Source organism: Triticum urartu, chromosome 6 (genome assembly GCF_003073215.2).
Source record: "Triticum urartu cultivar G1812 chromosome 6, Tu2.1, whole genome shotgun sequence".
NCBI lineage: Eukaryota > Viridiplantae > Streptophyta > Magnoliopsida > Poales > Poaceae > Triticum > Triticum urartu.
In genome coordinates this window covers 103,375,373-103,395,309 of record NC_053027.1, presented here as the reverse complement: position 1 = coordinate 103,395,309, position 19,937 = coordinate 103,375,373, and the positions used below count along the sequence as shown (strand labels likewise).

Sequence of the window (19,937 nt, the reverse complement as noted above, 5' to 3'; positions counted from 1 at the left end):
AAACAGGCCGCTGCGTGCCAACCTGCTGAAATTTGGGCCAGTCGACCGGCGCTTAGCACTGCGAGCAAAAATTCAAATCAAAATTCATAACAATGCTTGGGATGCTTAATTTATAAGGGAAGGATACCTTTTTTTCTATGGAAAGCCCCACACTTTATTGCATGGGGAATAAAATTGCATCGTTCAGAATGGATGCAATATGGATAAAAAAATTATAGTAGAGGATGCAAAATGGACCACCCCCCTCCCCTGGAGAATGTATGCATGCGTGCATACCTGCGTGCGCGTGCGTGTGTGTTCAAATGTATATTTTGTGAATTCTGCTTACACATGAGGCTGACACTGTCTACCGATCTTATCGAGAAGGCACCACCTTGGCAAAAATAAGTGCACAATTTCTTGACTCGGTACCATAATCATTATGCGCCTGTAATTGTTGAACGTGAGAATTATGAGTGGGTATATAGAATGCTTCAGCTTTTGTTTGATCCAATCCAAAGGTCTCAGCACCGAACTGAAATTATAAAACAGCAACAGGTCTCATTCACATTGGTTTAATCTCATGTATAAAGTATCAATTTTGGAATATTATTGTCGTGTTGGTCTATGCTGCCACCAAGTGGCAATCACTAGTCGCCAGCTGCCAATTTTGCACTAATTAGTTGAGTTGTCCAGAGCACCAGATGGTTGAGCATGAGTGCATCGGTTGGTTCAGCGTCCCAATCCAAGTAGATGTCCTGCTCTACAAGATATCTGTTCCTTAATAAATAGAAAGTTCAGTCAAACAATTCATGCATGCACTAGTCCTGCCAATTTTGTATTTTTTGTGAGATACAAAAATCTAATGAGGTTTGGAGAGATAGGAGTTAACAATCATAATATGATGTCTTGTGGTTTTGGAAAGAGCAAAATTCTAAAATGTGAAAGTGCAACTTTAGGAACTTACACCTGTCCGTGGCTATAAAAGATAGAGCAACAAGAAAAACAAAGGAGATTTTGCAACAGGAACATGCACCATTCCTCCAAGTAAGGATGCCAGTGAAGTAAACCCACAATTAAACCCGCTCCATGTGCAAGCTGCGGTTGAGTCTAGTCATTGAGTTGTTAGATGCTTGGGGTACATTTTAAACCAACTTCCTGCATTCTGTGGGATTGAGGGGACCTGCTCTTGCATCCCTACCACCGGCGGAGCTACACCCAAGCAAAACCGTGCTATGGCCTGCCCAGGTTTAGTGAAAATCTAGCATATGAGAGCAGATGGGGCATCGGAGTAAAATACTTGTACTTCCCTTTAATTTGGCCCGCCTATGTTCTTATGTGTAGCTCCGCCACTTATCCGTACCTCCATGCCTATAGCTCAAACAAATCCATATGACAAATATCGGATAAAAACAACCAAGAAATCACTAGTACTATTATTTTGTGCAGGTATGCCAACTTACATTGTTCGCTGCTTACAAGTGGTCCAATATAATCTATTAAGATACTAAGCTTCCTAGAATTTAAGCCTCTTGGTGCATCGAGACTTGTGGGGTCATTGGGGGTCCGCCTATAAGGTTGTGTGTCATTTGGTTGATGGGTTTTGTTTTTCTTTTCATTATTTTCCTCTGGTTTTCCTCTATTTTTAAATTTTCCCTTTTCACATTCTTATTCATGACCATTTATTGAAAAAATTGAACATCATTAAAATTGTAGAACATTTTTACAATTCGTTAATATTTTTGAAGTTTTATTTTTAAATCCATGAACTTTATTTGAAATTTTAGAATGTTTTACAAAATCCACCAATATTTCTAAATTCTTGGCCACTTTTAGAAATGGGTAAGTTTTTTAGTTTGCAATGTTTTTAGAAGTTAAAGATTTTTAAAATTTGTGAACATATTTGATTTAACAAACTATTTTCAAAAATAAACGGTAGCTAGTCTTTTATAAGATAGCAGTGGAGCAAAGAGCAAAAAATGCAAGCGAGCAAGTGAAACAGGGAGCCGAGCTGAGCAAGTGGGAGTTTCGCGGGCTGGACTATGTGAATGTTAGAACATTAATTCTACGGTTTCAGTGTGGAATTGGAGCCTTACTAAAGGGCTCACACAGTGACTAATGATTGACACCAAGGCTGAAATGTGAAAAGGGACACCATAACAACGAATTAAACAACTCCACTCTCCTGTCAAAACAAATGCCCCCTATAGCAACACCTCAACATGATATACGAATGATAAAAAACAAAATCAGAACATAAATAAAACCCAAGAAAACACCGGAAAGCCAAACGAACAACCGGCCGCAATAATTTGCTAAAAAAAATCCTTGAGCGAAGAACGGCACAACAAAGCGCGGGTTAGCCTCTAGTTTTAATTAATCGCAACTAATTGTCCATGGATGTGTGTAAAAATGATCAGTATAAGATATTTGAAGGGTGTCCATTGGTAAGTACGAATTCGCCTGCTCTAGAGTATGCCAATGTGTTCCTTCACAATAACAAAAAGTGTGTTCCTTTGCCGTCACAAACTCTGCAAAGGTATGAATCCGTCAAGTCAAAATTAGGTCACCGGAATTTTATTTCTATATCTATATAATAAGGAGTAGAGCACAATGACACGTTAATTAATATACTCTCCGATTCATATTAGTTGTCTTTGAAACGGATGTACACAGAGTGGGTAGCATTTTTTAGTAGAGTTCATTAGCATAGCAATTATCAATTTTTTTAGAAGATAACATAACAATTAGCACGTCAATCAAGAACTACTCAACTTACAATCATCACGCCTACACGGGCCATACGCGCCATGGACATGGACGAAACGATCCATCTGACGGCGTGAGTTTAATCCTCCAAAAAAAAAAAGATAACGGCGTGAGCGGGGCAAACGCGAGGTAGACGGCCGCCCTCTCTCGAACCCTCCGCGCCCGTCGGACCCTTCGCGGAGATCGCGTGGCGGAGACGCACGCACCAAACAGACGGGACCGTCACTTCCCCCACCCGGCCCGTCACCAGCCGGCATAAATACCCACCCCCTCCCCCCCTCCAATCCTCACCACCGCTCCCAGCAACGGAACCAACAAATCCCAAGCTAATCTCGTCTCCGATCGACTCGAGGCTCGTCGAATCCTCCTTCCCCACCGCCTCAAGGTACGGCGATTCCTTCCCCTCTTCTCCCTGTATCGTCTGGATCTACGTTTCCGTGGTGCTCTCGTTGGACGCGTGGTACTGTGGAATTTGGCTCCGATCTGTTGTTAGATCGGTGAAGATTTAGCGAATTCGTAGGGATTTCGCGTATGCTAATTCGTATTGAATGGGTAGATCAGGATGGATTCCTTGATGACGTGTGGTCTCGTATGTTTTGATAGATTCGCCCAAGTAGTACATAAAACTTGTATGCCATATAAAATTTTCTGTAGACGCGTGGACTGCGTGGTCTGTCGCTCGTGATCGTCCTAATAGGCCTAAGACTGTAGTTTGGTTTTGACCCGAAGATGGTTTTCATCCTGATAACATGCCCAACATATGGAAATCCGTGAGAAAATTGATAGTCTAGATGTGCATGAAGGCATGAACCTATTTGCTCGCTGGTATCTCTTTGAAGAAGAAAATATGTCTGTTGAGTCTCTGGCTTGATGTATAAGCTTATCTATTTGCGTTGTTAGATTGGTTAAGCTTTTGTGTTTATTTCCTAATTTTTACTGAAAGGGTTAGGTCTATCCGCTCTTCCAGGTGAATTCCTGATGCCATATGGTCTCATATGTTAATCTATGCATGTTTCATCTATTACAGTTCCGTTCAGGCTTGGTAAATCTTTTATCATCCAAATTAGTAGCTGTGTGATAATTTTTTCTCCACATGCGGATCCTGCCTGAGCTGTTGCTCTTTATCACATTGCTGTTGTACCAAGATCGTCCTAATAGGCCTAGGATTGTAGATTGTTTTTTTCCTGAAGCTCATGTAGATTAGTGTCAGATGTGCTTGATGTATTACCCTGAAGCTAGGTTTCTCTTAGATAATAAGCATGTTTTGGCAGCTATGTGGAATTGTTAGATCAATGTAATCTTTTGACTTTTGTGTTACATACATGGACCTATGGTCATTAATATCTTTAAATGAAAAAATATGCTGCTGCCATAGAAGCTTGTCCATGCATTAGTATTTGTTGTTCTATCATTGTGAGTTTGCCGATCTGCTTCTTTTATGCTTACCATCCTATCTGTTATTCTTCTTTGCAGATGCAGATCTTTGTGAAGACACTGACGGGCAAGACCATCACCCTTGAGGTGGAGTCGTCTGACACCATTGACAATGTCAAGGCCAAGATCCAGGACAAGGAGGGCATTCCCCCTGACCAACAGCGTCTCATCTTTGCTGGCAAGCAGCTGGAGGATGGCCGAACCCTCGCTGACTACAACATCCAGAAGGAGTCCACCCTCCACCTTGTCCTGCGTCTGCGTGGTGGCATGCAGATCTTCGTGAAGACCCTCACTGGCAAGACCATCACTCTGGAGGTGGAGAGCTCCGACACCATCGACAATGTCAAGGCCAAGATCCAGGATAAGGAGGGTATTCCCCCGGACCAGCAGCGTCTCATCTTCGCTGGCAAGCAGCTGGAGGATGGCCGTACCCTCGCTGACTACAACATCCAGAAGGAGTCCACCCTCCACCTTGTCCTGCGTCTGCGTGGTGGCATGCAGATCTTCGTGAAGACCCTCACTGGAAAGACTATCACCCTTGAGGTTGAGAGCTCTGACACCATCGACAATGTCAAGGCCAAGATCCAAGACAAGGAGGGCATTCCCCCGGACCAGCAGCGCCTGATCTTTGCTGGCAAGCAGCTGGAGGATGGTCGCACCCTCGCCGACTACAACATCCAGAAGGAGTCCACCCTCCACCTGGTGCTCCGCCTCCGTGGTGGTCAGTAATTGTCCTGGCGTTGTACCTGCTGGTTTATCCTTGGTCGTCCGGTTGGTGGTGCCCTGTCGATCATTTGAACTGTTTTCTCGTTTGTGTCAGTCCTATGTGTTGGTTTGAAAACTATCGAGTCCCCATGTTATGTTGGTTGAAACTGTTGCTGGCACAGCAGTATCCTTAAGTAATGAATAAGTGAACTTCAGATAAATCTGCTTGCGCTAATTTGCTGTTGGTTCTGTATCGTGCTTGAATTGTTTGCTTGCAGTTTTGATCTGGCAATGATCTTATTGCGGCCTTTCTGTTTATAGATTGTGCTTGAATTGCTTGCTTGATATATTGTGGCTTTCTGTGACTTTCTGGACTAAAGATGCTAATTTCCTAGGTTCTGAATGTTACTGTGAAACCGGTGGCTGCATTGTTCAGATTTGGATGATGCAATTTTATACTTCTATCTTGTTTCTTGAAATCCTTTGTGGGATCCCTGCTGCGTTATTGTGTGGTCGGTTTGTGTTAAAATTCTTGTTCCAGTTTTTTCTTTTTTTTGCGTGTGTAGTCTGCATGACGGCAGGTGAACACAAATATTTCTAAGTTAGATGCATTGTCGTTGATTAGCGGCGCTAACTCATTTTGCTGGGTGGTCGGTTTGTGTTAAAATTCTTGTTCCAGTTTTTTCTTTTTTTTGCGTGTGTAGTCTGCATGACGGCAGGTGAACACAAATATTTCTAAGTTAGATGCATTGTCGTTGATTAGCGGCGCTAACTCATTTTGCTGGGTGGTCGGTTTGTGTTAAAATTCTTGTTCCAGTTTTTTCTTTTTTTTGCGTGTGTAGTCTGCATGACGGCAGGTGAACACAAATATTTCTAAGTTAGATGCATTGTCGTTGATTAGCGGCGCTAACTCATTTTGCTGGGTGCCTCTCGTTCTTCCCCTAGCTCCTGCTCCACCGCTGTCGAAATATGTTGCCTTGGGGCCGTGGCGCACCAAGGATTTTTGCTGGAATCGGAGGCGATGGATGTTACGGTCGGTGGTTAAGGAATGCTACAACCCATGGTGAGGGAGGCTACAACCGGTGGGTGTTGGTTCTGGAGCGGAGGAGTTGAGGCGACCGCCGCTGGGTGCTGCAACTGGTGATGACAGGGTGATTTTTTTTAGCGGGGGAGGTTGTTGTGAGGGCAGCGAGGCCGGTGAACCGGGTGGTGTTGTCAACTTGGTTGGTTATGGTGGAAGTTGGCGGTGCTTGTGCCCGGAGCAATTTTTGAGGGAAAGAAGAAGGGCTCAATGTCAGGAGGAGGACGAAGCGAATAGGAGGAAGATTCGAAACGGGTCGTTGCGCGCCGCTTAGCACTGTCGTTCATAACATAGCTTGGGGATACTTGGATACTTTTTTTAATGGAAAGCCCTGCACTTTGTTGCATTGCATCGTTCAAAATGGATGCAATATGGATACACCTTGGCAAAACAAGTGCACAATTTCTTGACCCGGCACCATAATCATTATGCGCCTATACTTGTTTAACATGGGAATTATGAGTGGGCATATAGAATGCTTTGGCTTTTTTTGACCGAATCCAAGGTAGCGCCGAGCTGAAATTATAAAACAGCAACACGTCTCATTCACATCGGTTTAGTCTCACATATTTTTTTTTAAAATCCGGCAACGGTCGGCGTTTCATTGATTAAGCAAAATATTATTGTTGCATTGGTCTATTATGCCAACAGATGGCAATCACTAGCCGCCAGTTGCTAATTTTGCACGATATAGTTAGTTGAGTACATTTGCAGCTTCCTGCCGCAATCAAAGTGATGTCGTGTGCATATATGTCCTGCTCTACAAAATACTCTTATCTGTTCCTTAATAAACAGAAAGTTCAATCAAACAATTCACACATGCCCTGGTCCTGCCAATTTTGTATTTCTTGTGAGAGATACGAAAAATATAGTAATATACTGAACTTTGGAGAGATAGGAGTAATACAATCGTAATATGATGTCCAGCGGTTTTCGGGAGAGCAAAAACCTAAAATGTAGAAGTGCAATTTTAGGAAGTACTCCCAACACTTGTCCCTTATCCGTGCCTATAAAAGAGAAAGCAACAAGAGAAAACAAAGGAGGTTTTGGCAACGGGGACATGCATCATTCCTCATTTTCTCCATGTAAGGATGCAAGTAAACCAACAAACTAACCTGTTAAATGTGCAAGTTGTGGTTGAGTCCTAACCATTGAGTTGTTTGATTGTTGCAGTACATTTTAACCTAACCTCCCGCATTTTGCGGGATTGAGCGGACCCGCTCTTGCATCCCTACGTCTATGCATATAGCTCAAACGAGTCCATATGACAAATACTCCCTCCATAAACTAATATAAGAGTGTTTAGATCACTAAAATAGTGATCTAAACACTCTTATATTAGTTTACAGAGGAAGTATCAGATAAGAACAACCAAGCAATCACTAGAACTCTCTCAGTTCACTATTATAAGATGTTTAGGATAATTTAATATAGACTATATACATACAAAGATGACTGAACAAACATTCTAAAACTTGTCTACATACATCGATTTAGAAAAAAAGTTCGAGTGTCCTATAATAATGAACGGAGGGAGTATTATTTTGTGCAGGTATGCCAAGTTGCCAGCTTGCATTATTCGTTACTTACATGTGGTCCTGTATAAACTCATTCATCCCAGCTAATCGTCCATGAATGTATGTAAAAAATGATCAGTATAATATATTTGGAAAGTACCCATTCGTTAAGTATGAATTCACCTGCTCTAGAGTATGCCAAGTGTTTTTTTTTGTAAATAAAAAAATGTGTTCCTTTGCCGTCACAAACTATGCAAAAGTATGAACCCATCAAGTCAAAAGTAGCTCATTGCGAATCAACCTGTGGTTGAGATGGTTAGGTGGACAGTGGTATCCCCAACCCATCAGGGTTCAAATCCTGGTGCTCGCATTATTCCTGAATTTATTTCAGGATTTTCGGCGATGCGTTTTCAGTGGGAGGAGACGTTCCCGTCGACGACGAGGCGCCTACGGTGACTTCGTAAATCTCAAGATGATATGCCGGCTCAGTCTCTTGGAGGTGCTCATAGGGGTAGGGTGTGCGTGTGTGCGTTCATAGGGATGAGTGTATGCGCGTGTATATGAGCGCTTGTGTCTGTACTGATGCTAAAAAAAAGTCAAAAGTAGCTCACTGGAAATTTATTCTTTTCTATACTAGGAGTGGAACAAAATGACACGTTAATTAACATAGCATTTTTTAGTAGAGTTAATTAACATGGCATTTTTTTTTGTAATACTCAACTTACGATCATCACACCTGCACAGACCAGCCCAGCGGGCCATACTTACCAGCGACACGGACGAAACGTCCATCTAACGGCGTGATCGGGTGGCTAACGGCCATCAACCCCGCCCGGGGTAGACGGTCGTCCTCTCTCGAATCCTCCGCGCCCGTCGGATCGTCACGGCCCGGGACTTTTCCCCCACCCGGCCCGTCACCAGCCGCCATAAATACCCGCCCCCTTCCTCGCCTCAGGATTGGAAACTCGCCACCGCTCCCAGGAACGGAACCAACAAATCCCCACCAATCTCGTCTCCAATCGACCCGAGGCTCGTCGAATCCTCCTTCCCCACCGCCTCAAGGTACCGCGCTTGCTCCCCCTCTCCCTGTATCGTCTGGATCTACGTTTCTATGGTGCTCCGTGATAGCTGGACGTCTAGTGCTGTCGAATTTGGCTCCGATCTGTGGTTAGATCGGTGAAGATTTAGCGAATTCGTATGGATTTCGCGTGTGCTAATTTTTTATCAGGATGAATTCCTTGATGACTTGTGGTCTCGTATGTTAATCTATGCATGTTTATGTTCTAGTGCGTCTTCCTGCTTGATAGATTCCCCCAAGTAGCTTGTGTGCCATATAAAATTCTCTCCAGACGCGTGTACTGCCTGATCTGCAGGCCTAAGATTGTGGATTGGTTTTGACCTGAAGATAGGTTTCGTTCTGATAGCACGCCCACCAGCTATATGGAAATCCGTGAGAAAATTGTTAGTCTGGATGTGCGTGAACCTGTTTGCTCGCTGCTATATCTCTGATGAAGAAAATATGTCTATTGAGTCTCTGGCTTATCTATTTGCGTTGTTAGATTGGTTATAAGCTTTAGCGAATTTGTACGGATTTTGTGTTTATTTTGTAATTTACCGAAAAAGGCTTTCGCCCCGCTTTATATTATAAAGCAACTGCCCAAGCCAAACATCCAACAAGGTTCAAACATACAAACACACGAAGGTCTAGCACAGACAGGTAGTCAAAGGGTTAATGCTGAGGGCACAGCTCAACAAGCCCTGAAAAAATTGACAGAAGGGTTAGGTCTATCTGTCTTCCGGGTCAATTCCTGATGCCATATGGTCTCATATGTTAGTCTATGCATGTTTTATCTATTATTACAGTTCCGTTCTGGCTTGGTAAATTTTTTATGATCCTAAATAGTTGCTGCGCGATAAATTTTTCTCCACACACAGATACTGCCTGATCTGTCGCTCTTTATCAGATTGCTGTTGTACCAAGATTGTCCTAGTAGGCCCAGGATTGCAGATTGTTATTTTTCCTGAAGCTTCTGGAATCTTTGAGATAGCGAATACATGTAGATTAGTGTCAGATGTGCTTGATTTATTACCCTGAAGCTAGGTTTCTCTTAGATAATAAGCATGTCTGGCAGCTATGTTAAATCATTAGATCAATGAAATCTGTAAACATTTGTAGAAGCTTGTCCATGCATTTGTGTTTGTTCTTCCATCATTGTGAGCTTGTCCATGCATTAGTATTTGTTGTTCCATCATTGTGAGTTTGCCTGGTCTGCTTCTTTATTCTTACCATCCTATCTGCGATTATTCTTTGCAGATGCAGATCTTTGTGAAGACACTGACGGGCAAGACCATCACCCTTGAGGTGGAGTCGTCTGACACCATCGACAATGTCAAGGCCAAGATCCAGGACAAGGAGGGCATTCCTCCAGACCAGCAGCGTCTCATCTTCGCTGGGAAGCAGCTGGAGGATGGCCGTACCCTCGCTGACTACAACATCCAGAAGGAGTCCACCCTCCACCTTGTCCTGCGTCTGCGTGGTGGCATGCAGATCTTCGTGAAGACCCTCACTGGAAAGACTATCACCCTTGAGGTTGAGAGCTCTGACACCATCGACAATGTCAAGGCCAAGATCCAAGACAAGGAGGGCATTCCCCCGGACCAGCAGCGCCTGATCTTTGCTGGCAAGCAGCTGGAGGATGGTCGCACCCTCGCCGACTACAACATCCAGAAGGAGTCCACCCTTCACCTGGTGCTCCGCCTCCGTGGTGGTCAGTAATTGCCCTATCGCTCGACCTGCTGCTGCTGCTGTACCCTGTGTCGTCCTGTGGGTGCGCCTTTGTTCAAGTGCTGTCTCGTTTGTGTGAAGTCGTACTGTGTCTGGTTTAATGGACCATCGAGTCCTGTGGTTTGGTGCAAACAGTTGCAGGTACATCTGCACCGTTAAGTATGAATAAGTCAACTTTGAAGTAATGTGCCTGTGCTCATTTGTCTTTGCAGTTTCTGGGCTGTAGGTCCTAGTTTTTGGATTTTGAATGAATATTGATGCGAACTCGTTAGGTGAAATGCTAGATTTGGATGCTGCTGCGGCTCTGGATTTGTGTATCTTGCAATGAAAGTACTCTGTTTTGAAGCAACAGTATATTTCATTTTGTTAAGACATGTGAGTTTTTTTACTGTACAATCGCAGACGCACTCACACCTATAAATCCACGCACGCAGTGGCGAATCTAGAAAAAAATAGAGGGCGGGCTGGGCTGCTTGGGTCATGTAAATATGTGTTGGATTGGACCTGCAAGTAGCTAGGCTGGGCCTTAAAATTAGTAGTAGAAACAAATTTTACAGTGCTGGAGGGGGGCTTGAGCCTGTTAAAGCCCCCCAGTAGAATCGCCCCTGCACGCACGCACACCCCAACATATGAGCACCTTTGAGCCGACAAAATATCTTAAGATTGACATCGTTGAAAAAACTGAAAATAAACTCAGAAAAAAATCTGAAAATAAACTCAGAAAAATGCAAACATCGATGAATCCAGGTGAGCTGTATCTGAGCTATGCTCAGCTTGCAGATGCATGCTAGTGAGATTCTAACTCATTTCCTGGCTGCGTACTGTACTTCGACAATGCACTTGTATAAGATATAACTGTATAAGATATAGCTGATGAGTATGGGAAGTTAAAAAATTCTGAAACTTTTCTGAAATAAACTTAACCTTCGCATGAACAGTTTGGCCAAGAAAAATATTCCATGATATTGTTCATGGAAGAAAACAAAAACAACACTATATATAGAAGTTTCTATTCACATTTTTTAGGGACGTGCTACGCGTCCGCCGGCTAATCTTTTTAATAGATCAGCCGGGTCGCGAGTTGTCAGATGCCGCATCAAGCGGCCGGGTGCGCCCCACCATTGCAACATAGGTTTTCTTGCAGAAATATTTCTGCAACATATGTCTTGTTGCGGAATTATTTCTACAACATAGGTCTTGTTGCAGAATTTTTTTGCAACAGTTGTTTTGTTGCATTTTTTGCAACTGAGTTTAATGTTTTCTGCAATCAAGGTCTTGTTGCAGAAAATTTTTATAAGAGAAGTTTTGTTACAAAACGTAGATTCGTCGTAGACCATTGCAACACTACACATGTTTCAGAAACATAGCTCTTGTTGCAAAAGCGCGTTTGAGTGCGGGGTCTCACTTGAACACTTGTAACACAGGGGAGGTGGCGGATGCGCCGCTGCGATCCACCGGGTGATGGTAAGAGTTTCCCCATTTTTTATCCTTAGTTTTTGTTTTTTGCCTGAAGTCGACGGGATTTATTTTTTTTGCGAAAATTCCATACGAGTACAATAGAAGGTCAATTGTTTTTTAGAAAAAAAATCAGATTCTTTTCTCACGTCAGATGCATATACATCTAGGAATGAAACGGTATTTCCCATGAGTGTGGGGCTAGTAACCAATATCCTTCGGATGGACAATATAAATACGAAATTCTTCATCCATTTCTCCTCCGAGCAAGTCATCCAAGATGTTCGTTTTGCTTGCTAGAGAGGCTTATAACTTTACTCCCTCCGTCCGTGAATAAGTGTACATCTAGCTTTTGTGCTAAGTCAAAGTTTTAAAATTTTGATCAACTTTATAGAAAAGAGTAGTAGCATATATGACATCAAATTGGTACATTATGAAACTACATTTCAAAACGAATCCAGTGATACTAATTTAGTGTCATAAATGCTGTTACTTTTCTTTATAAAGTTGGTCAAAGTTTTAAAATTTTGACTTAGGATAAAATCTAGATGTACACTTATTCAGGACGGAGGGAGTAAAACAGAACTTGCAAGAGGGACATCTTTGCTTTTGATGAGCTCACTCTTCATCCCCTTTTTCCCCACCCAAGTGAAGCTTGTTCAGCAATCCAGCTCAAAATGTAGGTGACAGTAATTGATATTAGGGAAACACTTCGTTTCAACCGATCGGGCAGGCAACGTGAAAGTGGGTGGACATACAATGAAACCTTTACGTGATTGCTCCCGTCATCGTGCTCTCATTCAACAGGGGGATGCCCGTGCTCCCTGTCTAAGAACTTTGCTGTAGAGGCAGGCGGCGTTGCAACAAAGGTCGCCATCGACACTGGTGCGAGGCCTGATGGTGGTGCTCTGCAAGGTCGTCTACATCGTGGGCGCCGTTGCTGGCCATGCAAGACCGTGTCCCTATTGACAAGCACAGGGTCCATGTTGCCGAGGGTGACCGTAACATGGTCCATGTTGCAATAAGTGACCACGTCATGCAAGCTCTGAAGGTGAGCGCAACATGGTCCATACTGCAATGGATGACCGCAACATGGTCTACGTGTGTAATATTTGCTACGGCCGATCCAACTGACTGGCTAACGGTCCGTAACAACTCGTGTTGCCGCAGCTGACGCGGGCGAAAATCAGGCGACCGTCGCACGCGTCATCCAACGGCTACCGAGACGGCCGATCCAACCCATGCATCACCTGGCTGACGCATCCTAACGTTAACACTATGATTTCCGCAACATGCCGAACAGCAACACGGCCTCGTTGATGCGCTTCAACCACGAGGTAGGTCTAGGTGGTCGGTGAAAGCGCCTAGAGAGCCCAAGAACCATAAAAGTAAAAGTCTGAACGAAGCCTTTGCGAGGGAGGAAGCTTCAGCCCCGGGCGTGAGCTTTGGGGCGAGGGCAGGAAAGCATATGTTCTTTCCTTGCATTTTCTTCCATCCGCCGTTGGCCCCATCCACGCTCGCATCCGGCATCCCCCTCGACGTGGACGCCGGGATTGGCATGATGCGTCAATCATCGCCGTGGAAAGCATCAGCGGAGACATGGAAAGGAAGCAGAAGGGAGCGAAAGAAATGGGGAGGGCACGCGGATCCGGAGGACATGGAGATCTCTCCCGCACACGCTTCTTGCAGGCCGGCGCACGGCGATCTACGGTGGTACGGTGGTGGCCTGGTGGCTGGTGCCCATGGTGCGCGCCCGGGCCGCATCGCGTCTCGCTTCTCTCCTTTTCCTCACATGATTGGTCGCCCGTGGGAATCTCGTACTGGCGTACGTGACGGACGCATGCTGCATGGCTGGGGTCTAGAAACGACGGACGGGGCTTGCCTGCTCCGCCCCGGTATTCCCATCCATGCGCCGCGCACTTCCTTCCGCATCGAACGGTTCCCCTTTTTTCTCTCCGTGGCCCCTTTCCTTCGAGAGAAAATCACAAACAACTATGTATAATTCCTTCCATAATACTCAACACATCGTTAAAACTGGAGCTCTATCACAGTGGCTATGTCCATGTCGGCCTCGTCGACGTCGGCGATACTCCGGCTAGTGCAAGAGGACATGGGACCTTCTTAATGTCGGCGTCAAGCCCAAGGCCATGAGAAACTGCTCTTCCCTCCGACGCGGCGAGCTCGTCGTGCTGCCGCCGCCGGCTAGCCGTCTTTGAGGAGATCACAGGCGTGTAGCTAGTGGACAAGGTCAAGGAGAACATCCCATCCATGCACAACTTGCTCGAGTACGCTCGTCTGCTTGTCCGTCAGCGCTGGAGCCGCGGCGACCACCGACGACAGCCTCATTGCCGCTGCAGCCGCTTTCCCATTGATGCTGCTTCTTCCGGCTTGCCGCCAAACAACATCGGCAACCAAGCTAGATGAGTACGATGGCGAGTAGTGCTTGAGACTAGGAGCCGCTGCTACCACACCGTGGAATCCATCGGGTATATAATCAGATGTGATGAGATATGTGCGTACGGGTATGGGAAGGACACAGAATACATGGTTGTTTGTGAATTATTTCTTCGAAGGAAAGAGCCACGGAGAGAAAAAAACGAAAACCGTTCGATGCGGAAGGACGTGCGCGGAGCACGGATGGAAGTACGGGGGCAGAGCAGGCAAGCCCCATCCTCTAGAAACTGCCTCGGATCGCACGCGGCGCCTTCGGTGCGCCACCACTGTGCGCCCGCATGCATGCTTCCCCTTGATCACGGGCAGGGAATCAAAACCGAGCAAGGCACAGGCCAGGTAATTCTCTTCTGCTTAATTAATTGATGAGACAAATCTTTTACCTCCGTTTCAGAAAAAAAACCAAGCAAGGCACAGGCCAGGTAAGGGAGCGTATGGCTCGCGAACCACCATCTTGATCTTCGACATACCTTCCTCAAGATTTCTTCTTCTTTCCGCAAAATGTTCTACCCGTTAAGATTGATACAGATGCCAAAAACAAAACAAAAAGCATAAAAAAAACCTTGATTTCAAGGTCGTTCCAACTCTATATCAGGGGGTCTAGAGAGATCAAAGCACACATCACCACCGGCAAAATCAGTTGGGCTAGAGTACAACCAAACGACAGGTCATCAACTGCTTCCTTATGACCAAGGAAGGTCAACACCTGTTTTCAAGCATAGCCACAAAAATATCTTGGTCTTCAAAGGGGTCCTTAATTTACACGATCACAATTGATCAATCATATTTTTAGTGAATTAAGGCAAAGTTTTTGACCAACAGTCACTCGATTATTATGTGAAGGGTGTGGCTAGGTCTTAGTCAAGTGACATATATATAAGAAAGAAAAAGAAAAAAACATGTACGGATCTCAATGCATGATCTACGGAATATAGCATCGACTGAGACATAACGAAGTCTCAGTAGCAAAGCTGTCATGTGAAAGATAGAAATTCAGAATTGCATGCAATATGCGTCCATGTTTAAATAATGAAGCTAATGTTGCATCAATCTTCGATAAACATGAACCAAGTTCTCGTAGAAAGGTTGTTAATGAAAGAATTGTCGTAACGAAAACAGAATACATATAACATTTTGGTATGGAGGGAGTAGCTTTCGCTGTGTTTAGGATGGCTGGCCGCTCTAGGCGTGCGGCGATTGCAGGAGTTGATGCTTAGCTTCAGTGTGTGTGATCTTGAATAATTTGAGCATATTAAATTAAATTTTCTAATCTAAATACATTATACGAGAATCGTGATTTGGATGGTTAGTAGACATTGCTCCGAGGTTTGTTCCAACCCCCTGCTATGGAGGCAAGTTCGAATTTCCTTGTATTCCAAGGTTAGGATAAACCATACAGTAATGATAATGTGGCGCAAACCAATCTATAGTCGGACGGCTAGGAGGATAGTGGTATCACCAGCCTATCAAGGTTCAAGTCTTAGATTTTCATTGATGCTCGCATTTTTTTTGATTTATTTCAAACTTTTCGGTGATGTTTGTTCAGTCGGAGGAGACGAGGCGCCTGTGATAGCTTCTCTATGCCGGCTAAGTCTCTCGAAGATGCTTATAGAGGTAGGGTGAGCGTGATGCTTATAGAAGTGGGGTGAGCGTGCGTGCGTTTATAGGGTGAATGTAGTATGCTCGTGTATGTGAGCGATTTCGATTGTACCATGTTAAAATAATAATAATAATGATAACGAGGCGCATCCAAATCCAAATTATTAAGCTGTGCAAGTTGTGCAACATGCGTCGTGTGAGCCAATGTGCGAGTTGTGGTTTTCTCGAAAAGAAATTATAAGAGATAAAAAGAGGTTGGCATCTCATTGGCTCGAGTGCATGTGTAGCAATGCACAGTGCCGCCACGCTTGGCCTCACGCCGCTGGTTTCACTCCCAAGTAAGCCAGGGGCCTACACAACGATACCCGCAGATGTACTGCTGCCTCCACTGCCATGCGTATATAACGCAGCCCAAGTCGAGCGTCGACCGGCATACCGACCCTGCTCTACTCTACTGCACCTCTGTTGCTACATACCACTTCAGAGAGTCGACCAGAGTACCAGCGAACAGAGTGAGCGGCGATCACCAGGCAGACGCGCCATGGCCGCCGCCGTGCCGTTGCCGGTGATGCTCCTCGTCGGTGCCATGGCCGTGGCCGTTATGCTCGTCGGTGCCGGCGCAGGCGCGGCCGGCGTGCGCGGCGGGCGGCGGCAGCAGCCGCAGCAGCTGAGGATGGGGTTCTACGCCAAGAGCTGCCCGGCGGCGGAGCGGATCGTGGGCGACTACGTCCGGCTGCACGTCCGGCGCGTGCCCACCGTCGCGCCCGCGCTGCTCCGGACGCACTACCACGACTGCTTCGTCAGGGTACGCACGCACGTGCATACGACCATTCCATACGTGCGGGTTACTCAACGCAAATGCTGCACGCAAATTTACTTACCGCCGCGTCGGTGCATGCATGCAGGGCTGCGACGGCTCCATCCTGCTCAACTCCACCGCCGCCGGCGCGGCGGAGAAGGACGCGCCGCCGAACCTGACGCTGCGGGGGTTCGACCTCATCGACCGCGTCAAGGGCCTCGTCGAGGAGGCCTGCCCCGGCGTCGTCTCCTGCGCCGACGTCCTCGCGCTCGCCGCCCGGGACGCCGTCGCCGCCATTGTACGCCGCGCTTAGCCCAGCTCACGTACGCCATCTGGTCATCTGTCCGTAGCCGCCACTGACGTGTACATGGTCTCCGGTGCAGGGCGGGCCGTCGTGGCGCGTGCCGACGGGGAGGAGGGACGGCACGGTGTCGACCATGCAGGAGGCGGTCCGCGAGCTGCCGTCGCCGTCCATGACCTTCCCTCAGCTCGTCGCCCTCTTCGCCGGCAAGGGCCTCGACGTGCGCGACCTCGTCTGGCTGTCAGGTCCGTCCCCAGCATACACACACTACACCAGCTTAACAATCACATGCCACTTACACTAACCAACCAGCTCTGCATGCATGTAGTACGTAGTCTGATCGCACGGATTACTAAACTAAACATCTGCTAAAAAGATTGAACAGAGGCAAACACCCCAAATTATCCGAGAAGCGGTAGCCACCGACACGACGAAAGGCTGTCAGTTATCGCCCATTCTTTGTGTGCCGATCGGGCATCGCAAAGCAGCACGAAGAATCGTTGCTTTATCTGTCGGCCTCAAGCCAGATGGGCTGATATTCCTTCACCAACAACCGTAGTTTCTGAGCACCAGCTGCCACACCGAATCAGTCACTTTCCAGACTTCAGTAAAATGTAAACCCATCGTTTTGCTTCCTCTAGTTTTGGAAGCCATTGGAGTCACTGATGCTTGCTTTATGAACGGCATCCATTTCTGACGATGGCAAGCTCATGCTTATGCTTACATGTCTACTTCACCTGTGTTGTCAATCAAGTCCAAACCGATAATAGCCTTTGCTTTATATCCCGTCTCCTATTCCGTACTTTAGCATTTTGCCCCAACCATCGAGCTAGACTTTTTTTCCGAACCATGTAGGAAACTGCATGTGTCGAACTAGACTTTACCAATTACCAATGATGTGCTGAGAATCCAACAGAAACCATCTCTTTTTCCCACACTAACTTTACCAAAAAAAAAGTTCTTCAAAAATAATGTTGCAATATAAGCCCACTGAAGTTCAGTTTAGCGAGTACATGAAAAGGAAAAATTACAGAGAAACAAACACTGAATTCTTGCATGGTTGAACGTATCTCTGAATCGGGCCTGGGGTGCAACCGTGCAGGTGCGCACACCATCGGCATCGCCCACTGCTCGTCCTTCGCGGACCGCCTCTACAGCTACCCCACCGCCGGCAACGGCACCGGGACCGTCCCGCCCCTCGACGCCGCCTACGCCGCCAACCTGCGGCAGCGCAAGTGCAGGATGGGCGGCCGCGACGCTGCGGTGGAGATGGACCCCGGCAGCTTCCTGACGTTCGACCTCGGCTACTACCACACTGTGCTCAAGCACAGGGCCCTGTTCCGGTCCGACGCCGCGCTGGTCACCGACCCCGCGGCGCGGGCCGACATCGCCGGCGTCGTGTCAAGCCCGCCGGAGGTGTTCTTCCAGGTGTTCGCGCGGTCCATGGCGAGGCTGGGCGCCGTGCAGGTCAAGACCGGCTCTCAGGGGGAGATCAGGAAGCATTGCGCCGTCGTCAACAGCTAGATCGAACGGAGATGGGCATCAAGGACTATTTTTTCTGGAAACTGTTGGTGGATGCTGTCATTTTGCTCTTATTCTTTGGTGATGTGTAACCAGTGCTATTTGGATCATATTTTTGTTGAGAATGGTGGTAGAATAACTGAGTCTGCAGGTTAACTGTAAACACAGAAGATATAACATGTGTATGCACTACTTATATAAGATTGAAGCTGTATTTATAGGTACTACTACTAGCAAACTCGGAAAATATATAGGACGCATCTAGGGAGCGGCCGTTGACTCCCTAGCGGTCCCGAGCGGCCTCCTAAATATAGTAAGTTTTTGTCCCCACCCAATCCGAAGAAGGAAAGAAAGGGAAAGGACAACCCCACCGCACAAAAAACATCAGTCCCCAGCGCCCCACTCCAGTTCTGAACCCACGTGATTCCGCCTCCCTCCCTTTCTCTTCCTTCTTCCTGATTTCACCAGTCATCTCCTACTGCTTCGCTCACCATTTTCTTCTCCTCAAAAGAAGCAACCAGGAACACGCCATGGGAGCCTTCTCTATCTCATGAGCTTTCAGGGAAGATCTGTCAAGGTGAAGACCAAGAAGATATTAGCTATGCAGTTTTTGAGGTGGAAAAGAGAAGGAAAGAAGTGGGACATACCAGGCTGCTGTAGGTCTTCAACTTGAAAAAAGGAGGAAGCAAGGTGACATGTTCCTCTTCTTCTTCTCCACCTTGAATTCAACTTCTCCAATTCATCTTCATGTTGACTACAACCGCTCCACAAATGGTTCACCCAAACTTGTGCAAACACATTGTGTGTTCCTGGGGTTGTATGTGTGTTTTTGCACAAGTTCCTGAGGTTGCATATTGTGCAACTTTGGTAATCCAGCCAACTTTTGTTTCATATTGCACGCGCACGCGCATGCCCGCCCGCCCGCACACACACACGAAACAAATGAACATCCTGCTTAAAAATAAAAAAATGTAACATATATAGGCCATATGTTCTGGCTTGTTGCACCTAGTCTACTAGATATATCTAATCCCCCCGTTCCAAATTACTCGTCGTGGTTTTAGTTCAAATTTGAACTAAAACCACGACGAGTAATTTGGAACGGAGGGAGTATAATGTAGTCATGTTTTAGTTCAGAAGGCAAACAATGGCTAAAAAACTGAAAAGGACAAAGTAGCAGATTGCTTCTTAGTGATCACTTCTTCTGTGCAAAATTTGTTTGTTAAAAACTCATCCATCCAGCTCCCGGTTGGCAGACAAAAACAAAACAAAAAGAAGACGTGTTACTAGTTGTAAGATTGTTGATGCATGAAAAAACAAAAAAATTCATGAGAAGACATGGGACCGCATGTTGTATGTCATCTTGGCCAAAATTGGAAGAACCCCCTATGTGAAACTACTGAAAAATAGAAAAAAAATGTATGTGGCGGCAAACCTGACAACATATTGGAACTAGATAGATTTGTGGTGTGCAACTTATGGTTTCCTTATGTGCAACTTAAAAAAGAATTGTGCAACTAACAAAAATAGTTTGGATGTTT

General features: G+C 46.0%; 2 protein-coding genes across 4 annotated transcripts; both read left to right on the top strand.

Annotated features, from left to right (window-relative positions):
- Positions 1–2,920: 2,920 nt before the first annotated feature.
- Positions 2,921–10,455, top strand: LOC125515986 (polyubiquitin). 3 transcript variants are annotated; one of them, XM_048681467.1, is made up of 4 exons: positions 2,921–3,133; positions 4,222–4,903; positions 5,994–5,995; positions 9,800–10,455. In XM_048681467.1, exons 2-4 carry the CDS (start codon positions 4,222–4,224, stop codon positions 10,259–10,261), a joined length of 1,146 nt encoding a protein of 381 aa, XP_048537424.1. In that variant the 5' UTR covers positions 2,921–3,133; the 3' UTR covers positions 10,262–10,455. The 3 variants fall into 3 exon arrangements, with proteins under 3 accessions (XP_048537424.1, XP_048537422.1, XP_048537423.1); XM_048681465.1 differs by lacking the exon at positions 5,994–5,995 and having other exon boundaries at positions 4,222–4,905; positions 10,028–10,455; XM_048681466.1 differs by lacking the exons at positions 2,921–3,133; positions 4,222–4,903; positions 5,994–5,995 and adding an exon at positions 8,367–8,547.
- Positions 10,456–16,202: 5,747 nt separating this feature from the next.
- LOC125513965 (peroxidase 3-like) lies at positions 16,203–18,597 on the top strand. Its single transcript, XM_048679201.1, has 4 exons — positions 16,203–16,580; positions 16,681–16,872; positions 16,958–17,120; positions 17,978–18,597. Exons 1-4 carry the CDS (start codon positions 16,317–16,319, stop codon positions 18,397–18,399), a joined length of 1,041 nt encoding a protein of 346 aa, XP_048535158.1. The 5' UTR covers positions 16,203–16,316; the 3' UTR covers positions 18,400–18,597.
- Positions 18,598–19,937: the final 1,340 nt, after the last annotated feature.

Excerpts from the sequence above, each read along its gene's own strand:
- LOC125515986 (XM_048681467.1), top strand. The coding sequence starts at position 4,222 with ATGCAGATCTTTGTGAAGACACTGACGGGCAAGACCATCACCCTTGAG.
- LOC125513965 (XM_048679201.1), top strand. The coding sequence starts at position 16,317 with ATGGCCGCCGCCGTGCCGTTGCCGGTGATGCTCCTCGTCGGTGCCATG. Across the intron at positions 16,581-16,680 it reads ACCACGACTGCTTCGTCAGG|GGCTGCGACGGCTCCATCCT; the intron begins GTACGCACGCAC and ends GCATGCATGCAG. Across the intron at positions 17,121-17,977 it reads CGACCTCGTCTGGCTGTCAG|GTGCGCACACCATCGGCATC; the intron begins GTCCGTCCCCAG and ends GCAACCGTGCAG.